Raw genomic sequence first — 27,733 nt, 5'->3', positions numbered from 1 at the left:
CTGTAATTTTATAACACAGACGTTGTCAGCTGTTAACTCATAAGGCATGAGGCACGGGATTAATTCATAAAATCCGCCTCAAATGAGCGTCCTGTGCTCGGCTGGCAGGCTGGCGCTGAACCCCGAGCTAAGTGACTTGGTCACGTGGTGTTGGTCACATGACGGTGGGGAGCGGAAGAGAGTTGAACCAAACAGCTCGAGCCGGGCTGTTGTTGCACAGCTGTGTGCTGTGAGAGAGATAAACACTTATTGGTACAGTAAACAATTGATTTTTTTGGAGGCGTAGCTATATAATATAGCTATTCGTTGATTTCTAAGCGGTAAACTTCATGGCTGAGACGGAACAACAGGACTCCACAGGTAACATCAATGTTGTGTGGACATTTAACTTTCAATTTTACTTGATCTAATACAACAGTCTTTTCTTTTTGTGATGGAAGATTGCTTTGTTCATTCAAAAACGCTTATATTTGTTTTCTCTGGAGTTTGAGTTAGTTTCGGAGTTACCTATTGTCTTAAATATAGCTGCTGTTGTTGAGACATCCACACATTGCAGTCACCTCCGCCGTTACTGCTCTGTCATCCTCTGACTAGCCGAGTCTACAGTAGTTATTATCTTTACGTGTGTTTCCCCTATCTGCTCTGTCAGTGTCATTTTGCATGTTAGGACATAATGTTTTACCCATGATGACACAATGGGATTCTCCTCTCTATGCTCCTCCTCAAGTCGTAGCATACAAACGTTTTGCAAGCAGAGATGTGAGTGATGTGCAACTACAGAAATACAAAAATATTGGATATGGTTTAATCGACATGATTGGTTAGTTGATGAGTGAATTGTCTTTTGTTGTCCCTAAATGGTGGAATGAATTGGCCAATTCCATTCGATCTGCAGAGTCCCTCTCTTCTTTCAAAAGACAGCTAAAGACCCAGCTCTTTAGGAAGCACTATGCACTTAGCTAGACTGTTCTCCACTGTTGTCCCCAGTGGCAGACCATGTCTTCCAGCTACAGTTGACTCGCACTGTCCTGCTCTACTCTGGGAATCTGTGTTCAGCTCTTGAGTGAACCAGCACTTGGTACTTTGGTCATTATTGTTATTTTATTTAAAAAAATAAAAAATAAAAATTCCTTGCTTACTTTTGTGCATTGCCTTTACACTGCTTGGCAGTACCTGCACCCAAATTGACTTGAAGCACTTTGTTACCTGTACTGATCTTGTTTCCTCTTGTCTAGATCTTTGCTTATGTCGTATGTACGTCGCTTTGGATAAAAGCGTCTGCTAAATGACATTGTAACATTGTAACAATTGTTTATAGAGGTAGGAGTGGCAAGGTAACGATACAAAACCCGATGCACTGCCTACGATCGATAATATCAAGATACACCAATTCTGCTATAAATGATCAATTGCAATTGGATTAATGTCATTTAACAACAAGGATTTAACCACAATGGGAATCAGATTACAAGTGAAATCTGATGAAAATACTGCATTATTGTGAAATATAGATATTTGGCACCAGTGATACAATAATAGTCAGGACAATATATGATGGCATCAATATTTGATCCCACGCCCAAGTTATTGTTGTCAACAATTAATCATTTTATTCTTAATTTCTATTCAGTAATCCTATAGAACACCATGTTCCAACTTCTTTAATGTGATTTTATGTTTTTTGAAATATTTGTATTACTTTGCATTATGAATTGATATGCATTTTTGACTGTTGGTCGAACAAAACAAGGCATTTAATGTCAGAGCCTTAGATTCTTTGAAATTGTCATAAGCATGTTTTAGTATTGTGGCAGTTTTACAAAAAAAATATCTGAGGTTTCCCTTTTCTAAGTGAGTTGTCTTCCCTATGTAATGTGGTCTATCATTTCTTAAATGCATGTCTTAACACGAGTACTGGCACAGGCACCATAATACCACACTGTGCCCCTTGTTTAATGCTGCAGTAATTGTGTGTTTTTCTTGACTAAAAGAGTTTATCAAGCACATCCACATGGCTTACTCTTTCATGCATTGTGATTATCCCAACATTTCATAAGCTGCTCTTATGCATGATTGAGTCTTCAGTTTTTGGAACGTTCCTCTGTGTGGGTGAAGTGTAGCAAGTCTCCACTTTAATAGTGTTACTCTGTGCACTGTAAGAGGTCAGAATATTTGAGGGTGAGTAATTATCCATGGACTGAACATTCAAACATATTAGCTCAACATGCAAACTAAACTTAACTTTGATAGAAGGAAGACAGCTTGAAAAAGTTGAAGTGCTTTATCTCCTTACCTAGTTTAGCAGAAGCAGGATGTGTATCTCAAAACAAGGACACAAAGAACCCAAGAGATCTTCACTGACCTCTGAGATTAAAGGTACAAGCAATAAAGTAAGTTTCAGTTGGGTTCGGTTTGACAAAGCTCATGTTAAAGTGAAGTCAAACCCTCTTCAGTTTATAGAGAATATCACCTCATTACCACAAATAACCCCAAACATCATTATCAGTACATCACCTTGTTGTATTCAAGATTCTCCCTTCAACTCTGGTGTAAGTTAAGGTTTTTGACTCTTCACCTGTGGGTGGCCTCTACAGCAAGATTAGATCCCAGCAAAGATGCTAAGTTGTTGACAGATTTCCAGTAACAGTTAGGATTTTCATTGACAGACATGTATCCCTATAAGTGTCTTCGTCATCTCAGCGAGGGCGTCTGTGAACCAGAAGAGCCAGATATTTTCACGGATTTACTCAGCTTGTGTCAAATCTGGCGACACGGCCGATGTCCTGCGCCCAATTTTGTTTGTCCGATTGCTATCCGGCGTGACGATCAACACACTCCTCTGATCAAAGATACGTGTGCGCTCAGACTCCTGCCCATTGTTTGCTTTGAAATGTGAAGTGGTTGGATTCTTTTGGCTGTTTTTCATTCTTCTCGCCACGGCACGCAACCCTGTCACGGCTATGACACCTTGCCTTCTTTGCATTTTGCAGAGTTAATAGCAAATCTGTCACTCTAAGTGAATTTTGTTCAAGTCAAAAGATAGTCTTAATTGTGTTATAGTTTCAAAGTCTCACAGGCTAACAGCAGGTGTTGGGCTGTTGCAGGAACTGATCCCTATGAGCTTGGATTACAGCAGGTTACCACATGAGGTTATCATAAAATCTCAGATTGAATCCTATTTCCTCAGGAGAGTGACGTAAAATAAAGATTTCAGGGTTTGTTCACCGACGCTGAGCCGAAAACAAAACAAAGCCTTTGAAACCGGAGACATAATTTGAGGGTGTTACAGGCTTAAATAGTAAACCTATTAAAGTGATTACCTATTATAATTGTTACTAAATTTATTAAAAGCCCAAACTGTGGATTTTTAATTTTGCCACATGAATTGAAGAGAACTCCACCTGTAGGTTACCTAAGGCTGTAGGTCAGAATCTGAAACAAATCTGGCAGAGTGGAGTTTAAGACTATACAGCTTGCTCCTCATCACTGCTTGATAAAGTTGGAGAAGCAGCTTATAGCATAAGAGTAAGTGCATAAGAGTGGGTAAAGGTGGATTGTGGGTATTTAGGGCACCAGATTTTCATTGAGCGACAACCTCTGGTGTTGAAAAATGAAGGTAATGTGGAGGTGTGAAAAACTGCAGTTCCTTGAGTGTCCACTTGAGGCTGGCTCCAAAAGCCAAGGAATCACTATTAGTCCCACACCAAAGCATACAGCAGAAATAAACATGCATTACAGACTGGTCTAAATCAAGCGGCAACCTCCGGCCGTGAGAATTGAAGCCAATGTGGAAGTGTTAAAAACTGCAGTTTCTCAAGTGCCCGCTTGAGGCTGGCACTGGGAGTACCGGAAACCACATACACACAAATAAAAAAATAAAAAGACGATCTTTACAGCAGAAATAAACATGTTTACAGCCTGGTACAAAAAACAAGTGTAGTCCTGATAGCTCATCTCTCGACCAGCACACACTGTACGGGGGGGATTTTTTCATAACACTGTAATTTCGAAGACATTAAAATTACGAGTTTTCCATAATGAGAGGCACAGCTGACTTGACTGACAGGCGGGAACACTAACTGTTGTCTAGGAGGCTCAAAGCCCGCCTCTTTACCTCACACTAGCTGGACATCAGTTAGGTTGAGTTCAGCATTTCCAATATGATTCCTGCCGAGCACTTCAGAAACAGATGGGTGACGTCACGGATACTAAGTCCATTATTTATACAGTCTATGGTCTAAATAGCTGTTTCTATTTGTAAAAACTGGATTTGGGCTGGGGGGTCCTTTCAGAAACAGTCGTTCCAACTATATTAAGGTTAAGAATTTGCCTAAATGTGCATAATTGGGGGCGTGGCTGAGTTGGCAAACCTGTTGGCGAGGTGTAGCTGTTTACTAAGAGGCTAAAGGCCCACCTTAACCCAACACTGCCTTTTGCTGGATTGATCGAATGTTATGTTGTCAGCATCCCTTAATGGCATCCATCATTGTAGGGCTGCATAACACCTCTTGAAGAACCAATGAGTGACATCATTGAGACCCCCTCCTTGTTGCTTATTTGTCTCCACGAGTCCAACAATGCTCAAGGTGTCAAATGCTAACTCATGGAGTATGACTTATAAGTCAGTATGATGCATTCTAATGCTTCAAAAGACTCAAAAAACATAAATTACAAAGACTTCATCATTGTAAACTTTTAATTTTAAACTGATTTCTGTTCCATCTTTTGATTTCTGCAAGTCCTGAAGAGAAAGGTATAGTTGAAAATGATCTTCTTTAAAACCACATTATGAAATGAATCACAGTTGTGTTCGATGCTAAAACAGGAAAATCTGATTTTTTTGTATTATGTTGACGTTGAATGATGCATAAGCAGTATGAGCTAGTCCCTAACTTGTCTGAGTAATGAAATTCTGTGGCACACTCTCTTTGACATTATGTGCTGACTACAGAAAAATTCGAGCTATCTGTGCCCTGTTTCACTTCTTCTTTCCACTCTCTACAAACCCATTAGTATGTTCTTCTGATTCCTTGGGTCTCTTGTGTTTGGATTCATCCTGACTCAGCAGTTTTTTTCTTCTTCTTGCACGTGCTGACTTTGGTGACCAAGTAATCCTTTAGATAAGGTTGTGTCGAGTGAGGAGCAGCAGAAAAAAGTATCCTGAAAACACATTTGTATCCAAAGAGCTACAACTATCATGACTATTCGAGTTATTTCTTGAATGTAAACTGAGTGAACAAAATGAGTGACCCCATTCTTCTTTGTTCCTCCAAAGCAGTCAGGTCAAGCACGCTAAAGGCATGTGACAAGTGTTAAGCCTGATAAGCCAACTTTGTGATCTGTTTTTTTTTTTTTAACTAAGTGGCTGGTTCCTTTTTAATGTTGACCAGCTTTGATTGGAGACAGAAATGATTTGCTTTGTTGTCTAGCTCAGATATGCCCAAAGGTTTTTATTGAATCATTTATTGATGCTTAATCGTTTTAGACGCTCCCTTTTGCTTTTGCTTGGTGCAGGTAGCAGCCAACTCTATACTCTACTCACATTAAAGGTCCTGTGAGGAGTTATCTGGTTCTCAAACAGACTGAAATTAATACAAAAGCATTGGCGATCATCACTATTGATTGATTCTATATACCATCAAATTTGGTGTGTAAGACACTCTTTCAACGCCTTTTTTGCCATCTACAAAGTAAGCTGCTTCCTTTACACCACCAGTGCGATCAATATACCAGTATAAAATGCAGAGAGTTTTTTCTATTATTATGGCCCCCTTATCCAGAGGGTGGTGCTCAAAGAAGCAAGCAACCACCTAAATGTGCAAAGCATGCTGGTTACATAGTGAGTCGAATCAGTCTAGCTGTGCCAATTTTAGCTCTTATTAGCTAAAAATCATACATTTTAACGAAACAGTGGTATACTGCTGACTAAGTTGTAGTTGCTGGTTGGTCTTGGCGAATTGTATGTGGACAGTGGGTCCGTCTGCCCCTCATAACTATGAGTGCTACTGCAGGCTGTGCTCAACTACTGTACAGGTAGCTTGGCAGGGTGGCAAAGGAGGATGATACTTGAAAGAGCATGGAAACTGCACATAGCTGAACACACTGTAAGTCCTCACAGTCAATATGCAGTCTACTTTTGGGGGCTTCCATGGAGAAAAAATGCTTAAAACATGTTCCTGCACATGTCATACTCCAGATTTAACAGTAGTTAAATTTATAACCTGAAACAGCTGCCATTGGGTAGGTGTCAGACAAAATTATGAACCATACACTGTCGAAACTAGCTTTTTATTCATGGCAAAGATTCTCCATGAGTACATTTCACTTTTAAAAGACACCAGGATGAGACTTTCGTTAAAAAAAACTCTTAAATTTTAAGGATGAAATCAGCGGACATAAGAGGTACCGCCTTGCCCGCGAGGTGGCACTAAAATCTACACAAACCTAAATATCCTAACAAGAGCTTTAAAGGATGTCTGAACATGCCAAACAAAGCTGAACGTTAGGCGTGCACACACCCTAAAATCTGAATTAATTCAGATAAATAGAAAAAAGTTCTTTCTGTCAAGAAGCAATGCTTTGTATCTCAGCATGCATACATTTGACCCTTTTGCTGCAGTCAGATGAAGCTCACACTAGCCACCAGCTATCCTCAATAATTGGTGCCAGTTTGGTGGTGAGACAAAAAATGCTTCTTGATTTATTCTGGATTCAGGAGAGACATGTTGCAAACACAGGTGTTGTCTAAAACATACAAAATGGGAGGTAGCATTAAAACTGTCAGTCAAAGTTAACATGGACTCTTAATTGTTTTTTTTCCCCCCCTTTTCATGCCATGTCATATCATTATTGCAACATTTAAGACGTGCATTTCCGCATGGCATATTTTTCACATCATAGGTCTTTGGAACATACTCGGTTATAATTGTTTTATTTTATTTGTGTAGAAAATCCAAGCAAAAATTACCTCACAACACGTAACATGTATGTTGCAATATGGAGAGAGACCCAACATGTATCCACCAATGAGTAAGCATTGTCAACAGTAAATGGTAAATGGACTTGTACTTATATAGCACTTTTCTTTCTGGCCACTGCTCATCACATTCACCCATTCACACCACATTCACTCACTGATGGTAAAGGCTGCTATATACAGTAGTAAGGGACTATCAGTATTAGCCAATCTCATTCATACACATTCACACACCAGGGAACAACAGCGGGAGCAAGTTGGGGTTCAGTGTCTTGCCCAAGAACACTTTGGCATGCAACTGCAGGAGCTGGGATCGAACCTCCAACCTTCCGGTTGATAGACGACCGACCCTGCCACAGCCTCAGTGGCAGGAAAAACTCCCATCTAAGTGGAGAAACCTTGAGCAGAACCAAACTCATTGGTTTGCACAGTTAACACCTATGTGCCTTAAGCACCTGGGCTGAAAAAGTGGAATAGACGGAAATTTCAGATTAAACCCTTTCTAAATATATAACAATAACAATAATTGTGTATTTTTTGTCTTTATTTTATTTATTTATTTTTAATTCAAGTGTTTAAACCCTTTCTAAATATTTAACAATAACAATATTTTGGTATTTGTTATGTCTTTATTTATTTATTTATTTTCTAATTCAAGTGTTTAAAGAACCTTACATAATCTCAAAGCTGCTTTGTATTCCATCCTGATGAAGATTATCCATAAAGTAGGAGTTGGCCGTGGTTTCCCCTTCCCCAAAGTGCTTGGTTGGCTTACTCTGTTTAACCTCATACTTACCTGCTGATGTTCACTTTCTTTCCCCTTGTCAAACCCAGTCTAGCCAGACTGTAATACTTGTCAGTTTTAACCAAACCGTCTCAGGAATCTGCACGTCTCCTGCTGCTTGACGTCTCCTGTTTGTAGTATGTCTGCTATTTACTGCTGACACCAGAGTCCTGCAATACTACAGACTTGTAGAAAGGTAGATGTCTCCCTTTCACTTTAACTGATTGAAACAAATGTGTAGACTCTGTAAGATTCAGAGAAACTTGTCTGTGTGAAGTGAGGCACATCTGTAATAAATCATTATGGAAATGAGCATATAACAGCCATTACTTCCTTTATCTTTCTCTTATTCTGAATGTTTACAAAACTACAAGTGTCTGTAAAAAATCGTCTTGCTTAGACGCAACATATTTAGCAGAAGTGCTGTTTTTATCCCCCACACAGATTCACTACTACATTTCATTTTCATCCCTCTTCTATTGACAGTAGTTGACTACTAGCAGGTGCTCCACTTGTGTGCATGTACAGTCCTTGTATTCATGGCTCCAGTTGATAGGTCAAATGGTTGCATGCTGATGTTAGATGCCAGTTAACAGTTTTTCTTATTAATTGCAAAAAATAGGTCTGTAACGATGTGTTTATTGAGGATGCTCATTAACTACGGAGGCTGGGAAGTGCAATGCAAATTTACAAAGGATGAAACACTTTCACAAAGGTACATTTTGGAAAACATTTTTACATTTTATAAAAGAAAATGACATTTGCAAAACACTTTTACCAAGGCCAAAACAAATTAGCATTTCAGAAAACAAAATGTACGGATTCAGAAACACTTTTACGAGAGACAGAACATTTTTTACCAGTCCCGAAACCGATTTACAAATGGCAGGGCCTGACGGAAAAGGAATGTACCATATGCCGGAGGTCATCCGGAAAGGATCGAGTGAGCGGTTTGTTTTTGGCAGAGAGAAATGGACTGTCCTATCACCAATCACAGGTCTTGCTGATGTGTCCTTTTAAAATAAAAGCCAAATGAACTTTGAAAAAATAGAGATAATCCTGGATATTTTCAATTAGAGATTATAAACAAAGAATCCCAGTTTCCACTGAGTCATTTCAGTTCAGACTAATAGTGCAGCGCTATTTTTTTCAAATTTCAAATGGCTGATATTTTAAATTTACACATCAGATCAAGCTGTGATTGGCTGGATTACATTATTAGGTTGTCAACTATTAGTCTGAACTACAATAGATCAGTGGAAACTGAGATTTATTAATAATCTCTGATTGAAAATATCCAGGATTTTTCCATTTTTTTTCAAATTTCGTTTGCCTTTTATTTTGAAAGGACACATCAGGATGACCGTGATTGACAGGAAAAGTCCAGATCACTTCAAGTAATGATATGTCCCTTGTCCGTCATTTGTAAATTTGTTTTGGGATGGGTAAAATGTTCTGTCGCTTGTAAAGTGTTTCTGATTTACTAATGTAAATTAGTTTTGGCCTTGGTAAAATTGTTTTGCTAATGCCAACTTGGTATAAGTGTTTCATCCTTTGTAAATTTGCATTGCACTTTCCCAGCCACCGTACATAACACAATGACGATCAAATTGCGGTTTGTTGTGACGCTCTAATCCTAGCATTAGATTGGTCTTAGTGTTTAAACGAGAAGAAAGAGAAAGGAAGGCTTCACTCTTACTCCTTTTAATTAATCCTTTTTCTTTTGATTAGTCTTTGTGGCTTTTGAGTAAAAAGGGTGAGATCATGTGAACTAGCAAAGTGCAAGAGGGAACAGAGAGGAGTAAAACTGTTAACATTGCAAACAAGGACATAGCAGTGAATACAGATTTTTGCTGCTGACATGATGCTGTCGTTTGATGCTGTTGGTGCTAGAGGGTTAAAGGAGGTTAAAGGGTTAAAGTCAAGTTTGGCAAGAAAAGACCAGACTCAGGCTCAGCACTTTGGAGGACCAGCTCGTTTCATGTGATTAGTGCTTTCTTTCTAAGCCATGTTGTTACAGACATAAATGTGGGGCCGCACAATAGAGACTCTTGTTTTGGTCTTGTAATAATGCCTAATCGCTTAATTACCACGAACATTTGATTCATCATTCACTTGACAGTTTTTGGAGTGACAGCCTCGTGACAAAGCTTCAATTATTTATGCCTCATGTACTAAGAAATCATTTAAATATTTCATTTCAAGCAACAGAAACAATGTACAACTGTGGCTGCTAGTAATGCCATTAGTATTTGCTCATAAAACAAATTAGGTCTTTATTTGATGATGCTTGATTTAAAGCAATGTCTCAACTAAAGATATTACAGTTCAAACTAAAGTTTTCACTAATTTCGTGGCAATACATCTAACTGTAATAGATACATTCCAGTGAAATAATCCCAATAAAACCAGGAAATTAATCTCAGTTTTTATTTATTGATGAAAAAGAAATACAAGACGGGCTAGTGACATTCAAAACAAACGAGATCAATAAACAATAAATGAAACAAACAAAAAAAAGGGAATATAGTGCAAACACAAAAGTACAAAAGAAAAACAAATACAAAAACGAAAGAAAAATTAAAGCCGCAAGCAGCAATGAACGGGCCCTCGCACAAGCACCACCTGATGTGCGCCACCGCCTGATGTGCAGCAGATGTTGCTGTGCTGATGCGTGGCCAATGCGTGTGGCCAATTTGGTGAGATTTTGTGCATTGTATAGCCCACAAAAATCCACTTCCTGTTTATGGCAAGACATGTGCGTTTGATGCATCGCCTGCATATCTGCCACGCCCCCAATTTTTTTAGATTTCGCAAAATTTTTCCGATAACTTTGAATCGTCAATGTGTTTAATACATCTTTTTTGTAGGTCTTGGCCTCATAGATATGTGAAAAAAATGTCATGCATGTAAGTTGAACCGTTTCGAGGGGGTGCCCAGTTGGAAAGAAGGGGGCGCTATTGAGCGATTTTTGGGACTTTTTGCACGGAACCAAAAGAATATCGAAAATTTTGGCAGGCCTGATGAGTGTGTCAAGTTTGGTGAGTTTTCGGGCATTTTGAAGGCTCCAAAAAGGCAAAATACTTTACTAGGTAGAAGGAAAAAAACAAACAAGCAATCAAAAAACCTCCGAGGGTAAACGCAGAGGATCAGTTTCACACTGCAAATATTTGTATCGAGAGAGCTAATGGTTCAGACAAACATCACTGAAAAATTGATTAATCTCATATAAGATGCATTAGTGTTAGGATAGCTAAAAAAAAAAAAGGGTGATGGTAACCCTTTACTTTAACACTTAATAAATACCTAATCAACTGAAAGACTGGAGACATAATGCAGAAGATATACATTTAAAAAAGAAGAATCTCCCTGTGGTTGTTGTTGTTTTATGAGGACATGAAAGTAGTATCTTCAAGAGCCTGCCCAACACAGTTTTTCTGAGGAAGATACTCAAATTGATTTAACTTGCAACTCAAAGAGTATGAATAATGTAACGCAGGGATTAGGCTGTCCTTAAATCTCAATGTAGACACATATCACGGACACAAGTCACTGTTGCTAAACTTGCCCAAATGTCGAAATATCTCAGCTTTTTATCCAACAGAGACCAGTATGAGCACATTTGTGATCAAATATTTGTTTGCCCTTATCTGAGGGGTTTCTTAATCCAACACTGGCATTGAGACACAAAGGACTTCAAGTTTGATCTGTAGAAACACTTGTTTGAAAGAAGTCTTCTGTGACATAAAGAGTGCTATGATTTCTTTGTTGCCTCAGCGTGTGCATCAGTTGTCTTTGAGTTGTGATCAAGGATTTATTATCCTTCTTTTTATCCTGTCAAATAAACATTGTTTTTTTTGTCTCCTTTCTGAACGAGGAGGCCTGATCTACTCTGTGACTCGGTATGGGTCCACAGATGGCAGCGGAGAGCATACAGAGAACCACCAGAGTAACAACCATGGCAACAACCACAGCAACCACGGCTACTCCTCGACGATGGCAGGTCACTGGGTTGGTGTTGAGCGAGAAGAGGAGGCCATTCGCCGGAAGTTGAAGTACTTCTTCATGAGCCCTTGCGATAAATATCACGCCAAAGGTCGCAAGCCTTATAAGCTGATCCTGCAGCTGCTCAAGATCATCATTGTCACAGCTCAGGTACATTTTGTGTTCAATTTTTGTACTGTAACACTTTTAATGTATCACCACAGACTTTTTTTTTCATCCAGACATGCAAAATGTCTTTGATCTCTCTCCCGTATCCTTGACTTGACTTTTCTTCCCCTTTACTGCAGCTGGTGTTGTTCGGCCTGAGCAACCAGGTGGTAGTGACCTTCAAAGAGGAGAACACTATGACCTTCAAACACCTCTTTCTAAAAGACTACGACGAGTCCGCAGATGATTCTTTTGCAGTTTACACTCAGAATGATGTCTACGACCACATCGTCTATGCTGTGGAGCAGGTAAGCCTTGAGAAAATTGTAAAAGCTGTTCAAGTACAAGAGAGACATAAGATACACTACCCGTCCAAAACAAAAGTTACCACCTGTATTTAACAAAGCAAGTAAGAGCCTTGCATTGGATAATTACTGTAGTGATTAATATGTTTCAGCTAGCAACAACTTATTTAACCCTAGCTGATGCGGTGAGTAGCTTCTCATTTCTTAAACAACCATGTCTGAAGTCATATCCTGTGGTCGTGGAAAGGATGTTAATCTATTTCAGAAGGGTCTAATTATTGGCCTGCATCAAGAAAAGTAAACAACTAAGGATGTGGTTTGATGAGTCCAGATTTACCTTGTGATGGGCCTAGTGCCTCCCATACAAGCCTGTGGGGGCGGTGTTATGATCTTGGATTGCTGCAGTTGGTCAGCTCTAGTTTCAGTAACGTTATGCGCCCAAAGAATGAGGACAGCTGACTACAGAGTCCAGACCTCAGCCCTATTGAGAATCTTTGGGATGTGCTGAAGAAGCCTTTGTGCAGCGACTCTCCCATTATCAATACAATACCTTTACGGAAAATAAATGCAATTGTGGATGGACATAAATTTTGTCAATATAATGCCACGGCAAATGCGTGCTGTACTCAAAGCTAAAGGCGGTGAGAGTGTGAGACTTCTTTTTGGACGGGCAGTGTATAAATATAACTGATATGTAGTTCAGATTTTTAAAGTATTTTTTGGTAGGTTTTTTTATTTTTTATGTTCAGACTAGGTTTTAAGTTCAGAGTAGAGTGTAGATGGTGAGCGGCACAGAGCTTACAAAAAATGTGTTTGTTTTCAAACACAGCTACAGTACTTTATCACATTTTAAAGTTTGGTTCATTTATATTCCACTGTTGGCCATTCACTTTGGGAATTGTAGAGATGTTAGGTTTAAACTTCTTTCTGTTAATGCCTGCACTCCTGCTTTATTTATTTTTTGTCCAATTTAAAGCTTTTGTGACTTGAGTTTTTTCCACCCTTGTTCTTTCCCCCAGTATCTGGTCTTGCCAGAGACCACAGTGGGACGCTATGCATATGTCTATGATGTTGGTGTGAATGGAAGTGCACTGTCCTTGTGCCAGCAGTATTACAAGAAAGGAAGCATCGACCCAGCCAATGACACCTTTATCATAGACCCCCACATCATGACAGGTACATTAATTACTTTGCAAAATGTAACAGAGTTAATCCTGGGCTGAAAATAATACATTTTTGTGTCATGCTAATGTGTGAACTTTTTCTCACTGTGACAAGATACCACAAAACAGATTTAATAGTGAAGCATTGATGAATTTAGAAAACATTGAAACACTCACATTAAAAACATAGTGTGGTAATTCCATCAAGGGGTTTAACTGTTACATTACACAATATTTCCTCATGGCAGTTTGTACCAGGGCATGTTAACGAGAATATATGACACAGACTCTAGGTGGGTGCTTCCCTGAATAATACACACATAAAAGTGGAGTGTTTGTGCAGCATAGGCAGACTACATGAAGATGAATGTGCAACAAATAGCTCAGCACATCAGGTTTCTTTGGAATGTTTTGTTAATATTTGAATCAAGCAGAGTGCCAGACAGTTGTTGCCTGAAGGAGCATAAAATCAACTTCTGTGGAGGAGGAACATTTGAGGATACAGTCTCAGAAAAGTAACTACCAGATGTTGTTGTGCACAAAGGAATTTGTATTGATAGAAGTTTTTGATTACCAAAACTTGACAAAGGGAGGATGATACTTATCATGAATCTGTGGAGCTTCTTGTCCTCAAAGGCCACCGTCGCTTGACGGGAGGGGTGAGCAACGGAGTGTTTCAGTGTAGAATCTGACACCTGGACATCACTGAATAATCCCCTTTCTAAACACTATACATGTAATGAAAGTGTTTTCGCTAATAGCTCCACCTGTGGTCATTCTGAGTGGAGGATTTTAAAGTCAACAAAGCTGTGATTATATGAAAATATCTTCATAAAGAAAGCTACGATTATAACTAACTAATATGGTATAGTGATCCACACTGAAACTGTCCTCATACCTTTTTCCAACCACACTACAGAAACTATCTATTTAATGCTTTTATAGAAAGAAAGAAATGCTTAAGAGGAAGTTGAAGAAGAGGAAGTGTTACTGATTAAACTTTGTCCTTTGAATTTTTGGTCACACACTTCGATGTGTGTGTACTTTCTTGTGTGATGTTGTGTATCCTCAGGGTTTCTTACTTCCTCTAAAGTTTGCTCAAACTGAACTTGAACGCTCAGTGATTTGAAGAAGTTAGAACAAGAAAACAACCCCATGTTAAAATCTTGTAGTGCTTCTTTGTGTTGCTCTAGATTTATTATAGTTATAAGATTTCATGCATCTTTTGTTTCGTGTTGTAAACTCAGAACAAATCATATGACCTGACTGTGAAATTCTTCCTTTTTAAACCCCTGTGATTGTTTACCTTATGTATGCTAGTATTTACTCAGCATTACTGTTGTCTGTCTGCTCTTCACTCTTTTCAGACTGTATAGGTGTAAACCCGCTCTCCATGCCTCCAGGTCGGTTTGCTGACAGCTACAAGAACATTACACTCAAGTTCCACAAGTAAGGCTTCATTTTTCACATGGCTTCAGCTTCACCTCATTTTGCTTCGACCAGTGACCTTTATCTCTGTAGTATCTGATGATGACATTCAACAAGTCACTTAACAGTGCTCCACACGCACACTCAAGCATGTACAAGCTCACTGTATGAAAACACACAGGTATGCACATTTTCTATACCTGCTTTATGTGTGTTTGTGGTCTTTCTAGCTGTTTTGGCATCATGAAATGTCTTCCTCTGCCTCAAAGTATTTTTTTATTCCTCATTTATTGATGTGTGGTCTCATTTTGTTTAAAGGCTCATTAATGTGACCATCGATTTCCAGCTGAAGGCAATCAATATACAGACAATCATCAACAACGAAATCCCAGACTGCTACACTTTTTACATAAAGGTGAGCAACAAAGGAAAGGACACACTACCAAGTAATGATAGCTATTTTTATAGGCACCAATAGTTATAATAAGTAGATATTGTCCAAATGTAAACTACACAAAGTCACAAGAATAAGGATTGACTTCAAAGGGGACCTCTGACCTAAAAGCCGTTTCACTGCTGTGAACAATTGAAAAGAAATTACTTGTAATTCCCTGTTTGTAAAACTGTTGTGGTAACCCAAACTAATCTGTTTTTGTTCGAAAAAGAAAACATTCAAGTGACTTTTGTGAATGCTGGGATTTTTACTGTTTACTCAAATCACAGTTTCCCTCAAAATTTCTTTGCTTTGTGCTATCATGCTTTTCCAGGGCTTTATTAAAGAGCAAGTCAAGAAGTTTGACACAAGAGTTTTCTTTTCTTTTTAGGGGGAAATACATACAATATATATATATATTTATATATATTCATATATATATAATTTAGGGCTTTTACACCTTTATTAAAAAAGTAGAGGACAGTGGATAGAGCAGGAAACCGGGAGAGAGTGGGGTAATAACTTGTCGGAAGGGTCCCGCAGGCTGGAATCAACCCAGCCCCCCCCCCAACTATTAGGCTATATCTGCACTAGGGGGGAAATATTTTTTGTAGTTTATTGAAAGTGGTCTCAATTTAAGTGCAGTAAACAAGAACTAGGCACGTTTTTGCGTTATGGTATTCATGGCGGTCACCTCGAATGTGCATAATAATGTACTATGGGAGATCACCTTAACTATTACGATACGTTTGATGCCCTGAAATCTCATATTTAAGTAATTGCATAGTCATGTATGTATTTGTTTACTATTTATTATTATTATTATTATTATTATTATTATTATTATTATTATTATTATTATTATTATTATTATTATTATTATTTGCTCTTTTTCATTATAAGTATTATTATTATTAGTGTATGTACTGTATGTATATATATTTGTGTGTGAGTATGTTTGTGGGTGTATGTATGTGCATGTATGTATATGTGTGTGCCCTTTTTTCCCCCCTTTACCCTATTTCATTTTTTGCATGTTCTTTCTCTGTCTCCCTCAGTTTTGATCTGTCAATCATCCAATTGCTCCAAGGATTATTATTAGCATTTTTTTTTTTTTTTTTATAATTTGCAACCTTTTTCCCAAATGCTCTTAATATGTCTTAACACTAACTGCATAATTTGACAAAAACATTACATTTCAATATCTCAGATTTTTTATATCTTACGGCAGTCGTCTGAACATTATTGACATGCAATCAGCTCACTACCTGTAAACTTTCTTTTGGTGTTGCCGCTGTTCCTTGCCATGGGTTGGGTATAATTTTGTTAACTGTTCTTTTGCTTATTTCTTTGTCACGAATATCACTAATAATAATAAAAAAAAGAAGTAGACAAGTTGTTTTTCTAAGGAACGCTCTTTATTTTATGTTTGTTTTCATTTTGACTTGCAAGTTAAATCAGCATACTACAGTTAGTTTTGGGTTATAGCACAGCACTTCAATTCCTACTTCTCATATCATTCAATAATGAGACTAAATTATTATTTACTTACTTACCCCCTAAATAAAGGCTTTGATGGTTTGTCAGAGCTGTCACTGTGGTGAGCAGTAAAGTGGAGGTCTCTAGTGGATAATTATTAATCCTCATCAAATAATTTGAATAATTCGTCTTAAAAATCAGTTAAAAAATCAGAACAGTGTTTTTTTTACATGATGATAGCTTTTCTTTAACCCCTAACATTTCTTAAAACTTTAGAAGTCATGACCTTTACTGACTGTCTGATGGTCACCTCTCTCTACAGATAGTCCTTGACAACAAGGCTCACAGTGGCAAGGTGAAGATCCGGTTAGAAAATAAGGCCTTCATCAAAGAATGCAGAGACCCGAGCATCTCCGGACACGGTGAGTCACCACATGAGTGAGTGGATGGACTGATCAGCTTGTAGCATGTATCATAAGAAGGGACGAGAATAAATATGTGTTAATGTTTTTTATCAGTTGCCATTACTGAAAAAAACCCAGAGATTTACGTGTGCTGTTAAAGCTCCACCACCAGTATTTAGAATAAGTAGTTTATCACTCGTTTTAAGTGCTGGTGGTGGATAAACTACCATCGTGTCCAGCCAAAACACTCTGAAAAGCTCTTCTCTCTCCCTTTAAATCCTCAGCTGAGAGCTACACACGTGTAGCGTTTGATGTGGCTGTTGCTCTGGTGTGCCTGCTGTCACTGCTGCTATGTGGACGCTCCATACTGCGAGGCATCTTTTTGCAACAGGTACAAAAGTCAATGACAACATCACCAAGTTATGCATATTCATAGTTTGGATGGTTGATTGAGAAAAAAGTGAGTAAGCATTAGGAACTAATGTATATGAGTATATGAATGTCTTTTGAACAAGCCTTTCATTATGTGTGCCTTGTTTCTGCTAATGTCTCACTCACTGCCTCTGTGTGTTTATCAGGAGTTTGTGCAGTTCTTCAAAGCCACTCTAGATCGGAAAGTGTGTTGGTCAGACCGAATGGAGTTCATAAACGGCTGGTATATCCTCCTCATCATCAGCGACATCCTCACCATCACTGGCAGTATTATCAAAATTGGCATTGAGACTAAGGTATGACACAAAATCTGCTTGTTAGTTTCCTTCACACGATGCTACCTCTGTTGTTAGTCAAGGCTAGGTTAACTAACACCACAGCATGGTGTGTCTGTGTACCATTATGCTGCCAGCATCCATGAAGTAAACCCCTTTCCTCCCTCCTGACAGAATATGTCTTCATATGATGTGTGTGGCATTCTGCTGGGAAGCTCCACGCTCCTGGTGTGGGTTGGAGTCATTCGCTACCTCACATTCTTCCAGAAGTACAATGTAAGTCACAGATACACTTGAAATGTTGTAACTACCTGTTGATCTGAGAACTGGCCAGAGATAAGAAAATCCTGCTGTGAATGATTTGATATGATGACTGTAACCCAGCTGTTACCCTCTTTCCATCATTGTGATTTGTTCTGTCTAATGTCTCTGTGCCTCCCTTAGATCCTGATCATAACACTGCGAGCAGCGTTCCCCAATGTGATCCGGTTCTGCTGTTGTGTGGCTGTCATCTATCTTGGATACTGTTTCTGTGGCTGGATCGTCCTGGGACCGTACCATGTCAAGGTGAGACAATCTGAATCATTTAGTGGGTAAAACATCTAAAAGTCATGTTGGAAATATGTTGTCTCTGTAGCTTGACCCACTATTGATTTAAAGTGACTTGAGATAACTTTAGTGTGAATTAGTGCAATACAAATACAACTGATTAAACTTGAATTAACTTATTATTTTAACTTGTTATTCTGGCTATTAAGGGGCAGCAGAAAGAAGTTGAGAAAGTTATAAACATATAATCAGCTTTAAAGTTGAGAAAGTTGTTTGCAAATAGCTGTATATTTAGAGCATGCGCCCCATATACAGAGGCTATAGTCCTTGTTGCAGTGGTTGCTGCATGTCTTCCCCTGCTCTTTACCCACATTTCCTGTCTCTCTTTGGCTGTCCTGTTACTGAAGGCAAAAAAGGCCCAAATAACTTAAAAATAGCCCAAAGTAAAAGTATCCTCGAGCATAATACCTCAAACTTGCTCATTAAGTTCAATTTTATTGTTCATGTTGTCGCACTACTTCCACATAGAAAATTAGCATAAGCTATAAACTCTATTTGCAACGCATCCGCTTCATGCTCTGTGGTTGGACTATGTCACATTGCGGTGCCCCTAACGAATACAATCAATTCAATTTAATTCAATACAATTCAACAAAGTCAGGTATTCGGACTGATAGGATTTGCATACAACTAGTTGGTTTCATTCCACAGAAAATACTTTCCTTAATCTGAAGGACACATCTAACTGAGGTGGACAACCATAGAAAACCAGTTGTCTCCAAACTCTGGTGTCTTTGTGGGAACTTCTACACCCACAGAAAGTGACTCAGTGAGAATCAAACTCTAGATTACTTGCCTCACCTGTAGCTGTTGAGTCTGTACCTTGTAGTTAATCTTCCTTCATCACTGTTTACAGAGTTTTCATTGTGCTTCATGTCTTCTCTCCCTCAGTTCCGCTCTCTGTCCATGGTGTCAGAGAGCCTGTTCTCCCTCATTAACGGGGACGACATGTACGTGACATTCTCAGAGATGCAGGAGACCAGCACACTGGTGTGGCTGTTCAGTCAGGTGTATCTATACACCTTCATCTCCCTCTTCATCTACATGGTGCTGTCACTGTTCATCGCTCTCATCACGGGAGCCTACGAGACCATCAAGGTTGAAAAGACATGCTTTTATGATCCCTAGAATATTTTCAGAGTTATTAATGTGATAAAAAAATATATGATAACGTTGACTTTAATTTCAACAGCATCAAACCCAAGAACCCATCCATATCACAGACCTGCATGCCTTCATAGCAGAGTGTACAGACGCACCAAGCTCGGGGAAGTTCAGGGTTCTGGAGACCTCACCGTGCTCGTTTTTCTGCTGCTGTGACAGGTGAGGAGAAGATAATTATTATCTAGGAGTGATTATATATTATTATTTCGAAATACATATATTATTATTAGTATTTCTGCATGTTTAGATTTTAATAGAAAGTAGCAACAAAGATAAAGAGGAAAAATAGTGTGTGATATAACTAGTCGTGTAAAGGAACAAAACTGTTGACATGTTCAGATCAATTTATAAGCCAGAAAAACTGTCATGTAAGGAAGAAAACCATGACCACCATGCATTTCTGATATATTATGCAACCTTTAGTTATAAAAACAGGTGTTATGGGGTGTCAGGTGGTCTAGTTTTGAAGGCATATACCATATAACTGCATTGTCCTGAGTGTCATTCTCCATTTGGGACCATTATTGCAGGTCATACCAATTACTTCCCTTGTCTTCCTTTCTAATTTCCCTGTCAAAAAAAGCCTTTAAAAATTATTTCTGCTTGTGAAATCATAGTAAGTTGAGCACAGATAAAAATGATAAACATGCTTTAAAAATTACAATATTTTTGCTGTTTTCAAGTCGATTGTTTGGTGTCATTCACAACATTACACCATGACATAACTCTAAATAGGAATGTATTAAAATGGTGCGAAAAATAAATCCTGACAGTGGAAAGTTGATGCACTTGGCTTTTGTTTTATTCAATCAGAACAACTACATATGAGGACAACCTGCTGGTGAACTGAAGATGACCTCAGTAACCTCACAAAGCCTCACTGTCCCCCCCTGCTGACCACAGGGATTAACTGCACACTCGTGATGCCATGTGTCTCTGTACAAACATGCTGTATCTGGGTCAAACCTCATCTGAAGGAGGAGTCAACATCGGCTGGACCAGCACTCTGCAGAAGTCTCCCTTATTTTCTCCCCTTCTCAACTCCATGTAGAAGAAAGCTGCAGGCTGATGCAGGACTGAAGCTTTCCCTATTTATGAACTAGACTGCAGCGTCATGAATGCACAGACATTTCTCTGTTTCTTCTTCTTTTAAAAAAAAAACAGTATTTCTTTCTTATGTATCAAGTGATGCATGATGCTGAACAAGAAACATGACCTTTTTGCAGAAGTATTAAGTAGAAACAGGGTACACTGCAGTAGTTTGTACATGGTTCTGACTGTTTTTATTTTTGTGCTTTCATTTTATAGTATTTCATATGGAGACCTCTTGAAGAAAGTGTTCCTTAATTAAGGCCTTCATACCAAAACACATCAGAAAAAAAAATTCATCTCAACAACTCAATTATTTGAAATGCCATGACTTCCTTTATATTCTCAACACTATCTTTTCTCAAGATCCACTCAGCCAAAGACGCTAGAGTCAAAACCGCCAATCATGGGATGTTTAAATTCATGCAGACTGAGTGAAATCCATCTTTCAATAGGCCGTTTTTTTTTTCAAGACAATCAGGGAGGTGGTTTCAGAAACATATCAGGAAACAAAACAACAAACGGACCAAGAGGGATTGATTTGTTTTCCCTCCCATGGCTGAAACTTCAGTATGAAATTTCAAACTGCTTCTCCTCTACCTGCCTTTCCACTACACAAACACCATGTTGCCTTTGCATGCAGATACTGCAGATGTTGTATTTACTGCTGCATTAATTTGTGTGATGAATTGTATTTATCTAATCATCATATTTCACTGATGAAGCAATAGTTATTGCCTGAAGGATAGCTTTTCCTGATCCTTGTTAACACTGGGAATGTATGTCAAGAAACAAAGAGTTGATGCATTGTTTAGAAGTTAAGAATGTGAGTCCATTACTTATTTTCTGTGAATCACTGTCAGATGTCTTCAAACTGTATCTGACTTGTTTTAGGAGGAAAATGACTTGAAATGCCTGAGCAGAGTAGAACAGGGTTTTGATAGATAACAAGCCAACTTAATGAAAGCAGAAACTTCTTTTGTAGCTCTGTAATCATGTCCTGTCATACTGAATCATAATGCTTTTTAGCCCGTGTTGTCTTTGTAATGATGTCTTCTTGAGTACCGTAACCTGAAACTGCAGCATTAATTCATTTCTCATTCTCTTGGTACCGCATTAAACGCACAATAGCTGAGGGGTCAAACAGCTTGGACTCCACAAGGTTAGTAGAGCATAGTTTTCTTTGTAAACAAGAATTGATGTCTTGTTTGAGCAGTAGCAGATTAATGGAGGGTGAGATGACATTTTTCTGTCATTGCATGTTCAGTCTAATAAGACTGCAGTGTTTCTTATAAGCTAAATATGTTGATGGAGTTTGGATCTAAATGGCAAAAATGTGCCAAATGTACCCATGGCCCTAAGTTTAGATGGTACAACAAGCGTGTATATATTATCTAATTATCTAAATGTACCTTCCTACATTTTGATGTTTTTGTGTGTTTTTTATACATATGCACTACTCCAAAAATGAAAACATTGAAGATGTAAAAGTGTCTTTAAGTCATCCATTTGGTGACATATTAGTAGAGGATTTGCTGATTAAAGTTTCCAGGATCATCTTTGATATGTAATCATGGTGTCATTCTATTTTTTTTGCATGATCTGATTGGATGACTGAGGGCAGTTCCACTGGTTTGCCAGTAGATGGAGCTTGTTGCTCATGTGTCTGGTTACAAATGCATGAGAACTGTGGCCAAATACTACAAGTTTAATTTTCCACTCATGGCAGATGTTTTTAAAAAATAGTCCATTAGATCATTGGGGGGAAAGTTTGAAAGCGTATTTCTTGCAAATGAATCCTTCAATCTAACACATGGTCGAACACAGCTGTTGTGAAACCTGTGGCGTGTTTTGATGCGATGCTGCAGCACAAAGGGTTCACAGAGGGGAAATAACAGTTCTGGCTCTTTTTTTTCTTTTTTTTTTTCAGAACAGTCCGATATGATGAGCTCATTTCCTGGTTATTGAGCATCCACAGCAAAGCTTGGCAGCTGATGTAGCACATCCCCTGCCTTCCACCCACTTAGCCTAATATCATCATATATTATGTACTGCTCTGCCCATACCTTGATGGTGCATGTCAAACTGTGTGAAAAAGGGAGGGAAAGGTAGAACTCTTATATTAGTGCACCTCGTAAAAATGTTGCATTCATTCTCCCACATAATAATACATACTGTAACTATGTGTAGAACTTATTTCATTAAGTGCAGTTCATGCACTTAATGATGCAAAAGCAAAAGCCTTGCTCCAGAATTTGTAATGTCAGAGTGCTGATGTTGGGTGTGGTCTTTTGTTGATGCTAGTTTGATCCCAGCTTGAATCGAAGCATGCTGTACTCGCTTATTTGTTCCCTGTTATTTGAAGTTTGGAGCCTTTTATATTAACAAAGCAGCTCGGATGAAAAATACCGCCATGCAGCAGCAGTTTCCTTTTCCTGTCGTATATCTTCAATAATGAGTTTGTGCTTGTGTGCGCCAGCTCACTGAGTGTGCTTTATGCCACAGGCAGTGTCTGCAGCTGTCTTTACAACCAGGTACTGGTGGCTTACATGTAGACCACAACAAAAAAATGGATTTAAAAGAAGCAAAGTCTGTGTATGAAAGCCTTGTAGATTTTCAGTCCTTCCTAATTATGTTATGGATTTTCACCAGGAGCCTGTGCTGAGCCACGCCTTAGTGTAACAACATTATGAAGCAATTGGAATTGAATGGGCAGGAAGTCAGGATATTTAGCGGCTTTTGTATCTCTGTGATCTAGTGATGGATGCCATTAGTGCATATTGTTTAGGCAAATAGAAGATGAAAAAGTAAGTTTCCTGGCATACTTTTGTGAATCTGAAAAGCAGCATTCTGTGGCCTGGGTTTATTTTTTTGGGTTCAGCTTTGCATCAACAATAACATTATTTTGCACAAAAAAAAAAGCATTCTAAGAACTTGCAAAGCAAGAGTTAAAGTTGAGAAATCTTGAAACTTTATGGACAGTTCTGGTATTTTCCCCTCCCTTGCCGATAGGAAAGGCTGACAGGCTGCTGATGAAACAGCTGCCAGAGTCCTGTAGAGAGGGATGGAGAGGCAGAGCTGAGACATGATGACTCACACTCTCTGCTCACTGAGGAACAGTGAGATTGGGTGCGCTAGCAAGGTCGTGGTTAAGGATTTCTAGTAAGCCTTCATTCCTTCCTTCACTCACAGAGTTTCAGATTTCTCTTTCCTCAATGCCTTTTCTTCTTTTAAAAGTCTCCCTTCTCTTTTCTAGTCTCTGGGCTTTATTAGAGAAAACAACAGAAAATGTCACATGTCGACCCATTCACTCCTTTTCCCTCTCTGTGAGCTGCAATAGTCTTTGTATGTCTTCCCTCTTTTCATTGATTTCTATTGTGGAGCATGCAGCTGCAGCTTTCAGCTCATGGCTATTGTGGCCTTGTACCATAGGAAAGTAGACACTGTGCTCGACTATAAGTAAAGAAAATGACCAAAAGAACTTACAGAGAATTTTTGTTCAATCTAGTTTTATTAAGGCATTGCCCTACAGCTATCCAGATCTCAAGAAAAGAAAAACTTTTGTGTGTGTGTAAAGAGGGGGGGGGGACTATAACTCCTGCAACATGGTGTCTTAGATTTTGTTTTAAGCATGGAAAATAAACATGTGGCTGGAAGAAAAAAGTAAGGCGTGTAATTGGAGGGTTGATGCTTTATTTTTTCCACATCTCCTGAACTTTTTATTTTTAATTTTTTATCATTTTTATTCTTCAAGAAGCAAGTTTAAATCACAGTACAATTGTATACATTGGTTTTTGTTTTTTTTCCTGAACATATGAGAACAGGGAACACCTTCCCTTCCCTCCTGCAAACCCTTTTGCACAGTCAGGAGAATAAGTAGCAAAATACAAAATATAATGAATACAGTGACTGCGAATACAATAATAATGTTAATAATAATAATAATAATAACCATGATAATGACAATATTAATAATAATATTAATAATGATAATAATAATAATAATAATAATAATAAGATGCAATAAATAAAATACATATAAAACATAAAATAAATAGACCAAAATCAATTAGATTAGATTAAGTAAAATCAGCAAACATGTATTACTGAACTTTTCATGCTTAAAGCCCCCTTGCAGAGATTCTTATTTTTCCTTTGGTTTAACCAAGCAAAGGGTGGGCCTGAGAAGATTTTGGTTTATGAGTAGTAATACCTATTCAGTTTTGGTAGGTAGCTAGGGGCTGCAGATGAAAACTAGCAGTGCATTTACTCGACTACAATGCATCAATAGTCATATATGTTAAGAATGGTACTTGCCCCTTTGCATATATAATAAATAAATAACGGAATAACATTATTTGGGGTGGTTTTGCCTTAATCATTAATAAAAGCAAAGATGTATTAATATGGCCAAAGTTTTGCAACGTATACCTTAAATGTTAAGTTTTGCAACGAATACCTTAAATGTTAAGTTTTGCAACGAATACCTTAAATGTTAAGTTTTGCAACGAATACCAACGAATGCTCCTGAGTGACCCAGCACTTGGTACTTTGGTCATTATTGTGGTGAGGTTAATTGTTGATGAAGATGATGGAAGGTCTTAAATTGTTTGGTTGCTTCATTGTAGATGTTCCTTATTTTATTATTATAACAAAAAAAAAATCCTTGCTTACTTTTGTGCATTGCCTTTACACTGCTTGGCAGTACCTGCACCCAAATGGACTTGAAGCACTGTGTTACTCCTACTGATCTTGTTTCCTCTTGTCTAGATCTTTGCTTGTGTTGTTCTTGTTCTCGTATGTACGTCGCTTTGGATAAAAGCGTCTGCTAAATGACATTGTAACATACCTTAAATGTTTCCTTTCTCCCCAGGGCACTCTGTCTTGCGCCCCTATAGGTGTTTCCGGACCACAGTTTGGGAACCCCCTCGTGCCCCAGAACAGAGCTCGCGCTTGGTTTGATTTTGACATCACTCCTGCTTTGCATAATCACCAGTCTCGCGTTTTTGATTGGACCGCACTCGGGATTATAATCTGCATTTTTTTCTTTTATGACCACCATGCTTCGCCTTCTTTCAATCTGCTGCTGGACGCCTCCGTCACTCCCCCCCTCCCCGCCCGGGCCCATCCTTCATGAAGGGAAGTAGCCCGCTGCCGCCGCCTGCCGCTGCTGCTCAAACGTGGAGGAAAGGACACGGAGAGGGACGCTAGCAGCTCCATTGTTTGTTAGTCTGGTGCAATTTACGGCTCAGTCGACATATTTAGTGCATATAAACGCAGTGCTGAGCCAGGGAGGGAGGGACTGTTTGTTTCTCCAGGCGTCCACAGGAACAGAAGAGATTAAAAGGTATGTTTAATTTACTATATTGCAACAACACTGGCGCGCACGACTCTATTTTATATCACGTTTCTTTGTCTTATTTAACTGTACGGTAACAAAAATGATGTTTGTTACAGAAGAAGCTGGCCCTCTATTTGGCGTGCCTTCTAAATGAACCAAGCAGTACTTGTTTTGAAGCCAGACGCCCTCTTTGTAGTGTGCAGTGTGTGGCTGGATGTGATGATGGATGTGAAACGTAAACGCTAGCATGGCACGGTAACGGATGGGCGGTGGTTTCAACGTGTGTTCATCCCCCCCCCAAAAAAGCCATTTGTTTGTGAGTGCAGCGGTTCAAGCCTCAGCTGGCATGCTTCAAGAAGTATCAGGTCCAATTTATTGACTGGCCTCATGTGTCTCTCACAGCAAGCTGCCTCAGTGTTGCACTGCTATTGTTGTATGAGGCTTAAACCGGGCCCTTTGCTGAACCTGCAAGGACACTGTTTGTTTGTCGAGCCAAATGGTGTTGTTATAGCTCCAATCGAGGCTGGAGAAAACACCCAGAAGCTTTAAAAAGTGGGCCACCAATGAGTCCTTGATGGGAGCCAAATGACAGGGTATAAACTTGAGAAGATGAATCCCAAGTGTGTTTAAATCCTGTCCATGAGAAGTATTAAATATCACATCTTGAATGTTGGCTAAGTTGGCAGCATGTTACACACCACTGATGAATCAACACATTTAATAAAGTCATTTTTAAGTAGCTTTTATTGCAGCCAGGGTTTCTTGCTTACTCTCCCAGTGCACTCTCAGCTGTTTCTTGCAGAGATAGCAAGCATCTTTGTTTTCATATTTGCATCCCTGCACATGGAGTGATCTCATTGTTGACTTGGCAGATTGACGTTTTAAAAAAGGAGTTAAGAGAGCTCAGTGGCAGACAATAACACCTCATCGTGTCCAGATCTCAGTGATGGAGAGATGCTGTTTTGGCTCAGAGACTAGGTTACATAATCAGTAAGTTTTGGGCCATGTGGGTATGGTGGGCAGGGCTTGGGCGAGGCAGCCGTGACACTGCCCTTTACTTTAAAGAGGTATTTGACATGCAGACACCCACTTAGGAGTGTGTGTTGCCTCTAGAAGACCCCCCTGCTACCGCTGTTAGGGTGTGTGAGATTTTATGGAGGAGTTAATCATCACCAGGATGTGAAAGCAAGTGTGAATGACACATGGTCTCACTCTCCCACTTCTGTCTTTCTGGCTAAGCCCCAAGAGCTCATTGCTGTATCACCGATACTGATTCTCATGTCGTATGCAGAGAGATACAGACGCCGTTTGCCTGAATATTGGGCTCTTAACATGGGCGTGTCTTTGCTCAGTGTCCCACAGTTACCATTAATCATTGTGTTTGCGCTTGTTGGTAAAAGTAATTCCAAAACATCATGTGACTATGATGTGTTTATCAGATTTTTTCACTTTGGTGTTCATCTGTTTTTGATGTGAGTAAACCGAAAAGCATTCAGTGTTTTTCTTATTAAAGTTAGTGACTAGATACTTATTTCAAAAACTCTCTTTAGGTAGCTTTGAAGTTGCAAATCTTTGCCACCAACGGTGCTTTGATGAAGGCAGTGTAACAAAAAAAACTTGTTCTCATTCAACCAAGTAACTTGTCTGTTTGACTGTAGACTTAAACGGCTTACCACACTTTAGGATTTAGGGAAGCTAG

The 27,733-nt window shown here is 38.9% G+C and overlaps 2 protein-coding genes across 4 annotated transcripts in view; both read left to right on the top strand.

The window, feature by feature from the left end:
* The first annotated feature begins 120 nt into the window (after positions 1-120).
* mcoln1a (mucolipin 1a) lies at positions 121-22,264 on the top strand. Of its 3 annotated transcripts, none has more exons than XM_034689033.1 (14): positions 121-360; positions 11,641-11,915; positions 12,053-12,220; positions 13,237-13,393; positions 14,748-14,829; positions 15,127-15,223; positions 17,043-17,142; positions 17,409-17,515; positions 17,703-17,852; positions 18,006-18,107; positions 18,276-18,398; positions 19,332-19,538; positions 19,633-19,763; positions 20,418-22,264. In XM_034689033.1, exons 1-14 carry the CDS (start codon positions 330-332, stop codon positions 20,452-20,454), a joined length of 1,767 nt encoding a protein of 588 aa, XP_034544924.1. In that variant the 5' UTR covers positions 121-329; the 3' UTR covers positions 20,455-22,264. The 3 variants fall into 3 exon arrangements, with proteins under 3 accessions (XP_034544924.1, XP_034544922.1, XP_034544921.1); XM_034689031.1 differs by having other exon boundaries at positions 11,638-11,915; XM_034689030.1 differs by having other exon boundaries at positions 11,632-11,915.
* A 3,333-nt stretch (positions 22,265-25,597) lies between these two features.
* Positions 25,598-27,733, top strand: part of si:ch211-214c7.4 (mucin-5AC) — a 32,688-nt gene continuing 30,552 nt past the window's right edge. The window contains exon 1 of the mRNA XM_034688157.1: positions 25,598-26,040. The gene's annotated coding sequence lies outside the window, so the exon portion shown is untranslated. The remainder of the gene's footprint in view (positions 26,041-27,733) is intronic.

Source organism: Notolabrus celidotus, chromosome 7, assembly GCF_009762535.1.
Source record: "Notolabrus celidotus isolate fNotCel1 chromosome 7, fNotCel1.pri, whole genome shotgun sequence".
NCBI classification, from domain to species: domain Eukaryota; kingdom Metazoa; phylum Chordata; class Actinopteri; order Labriformes; family Labridae; genus Notolabrus; species Notolabrus celidotus.
This window is presented reverse-complemented; position numbering and strand designations above follow the sequence as displayed.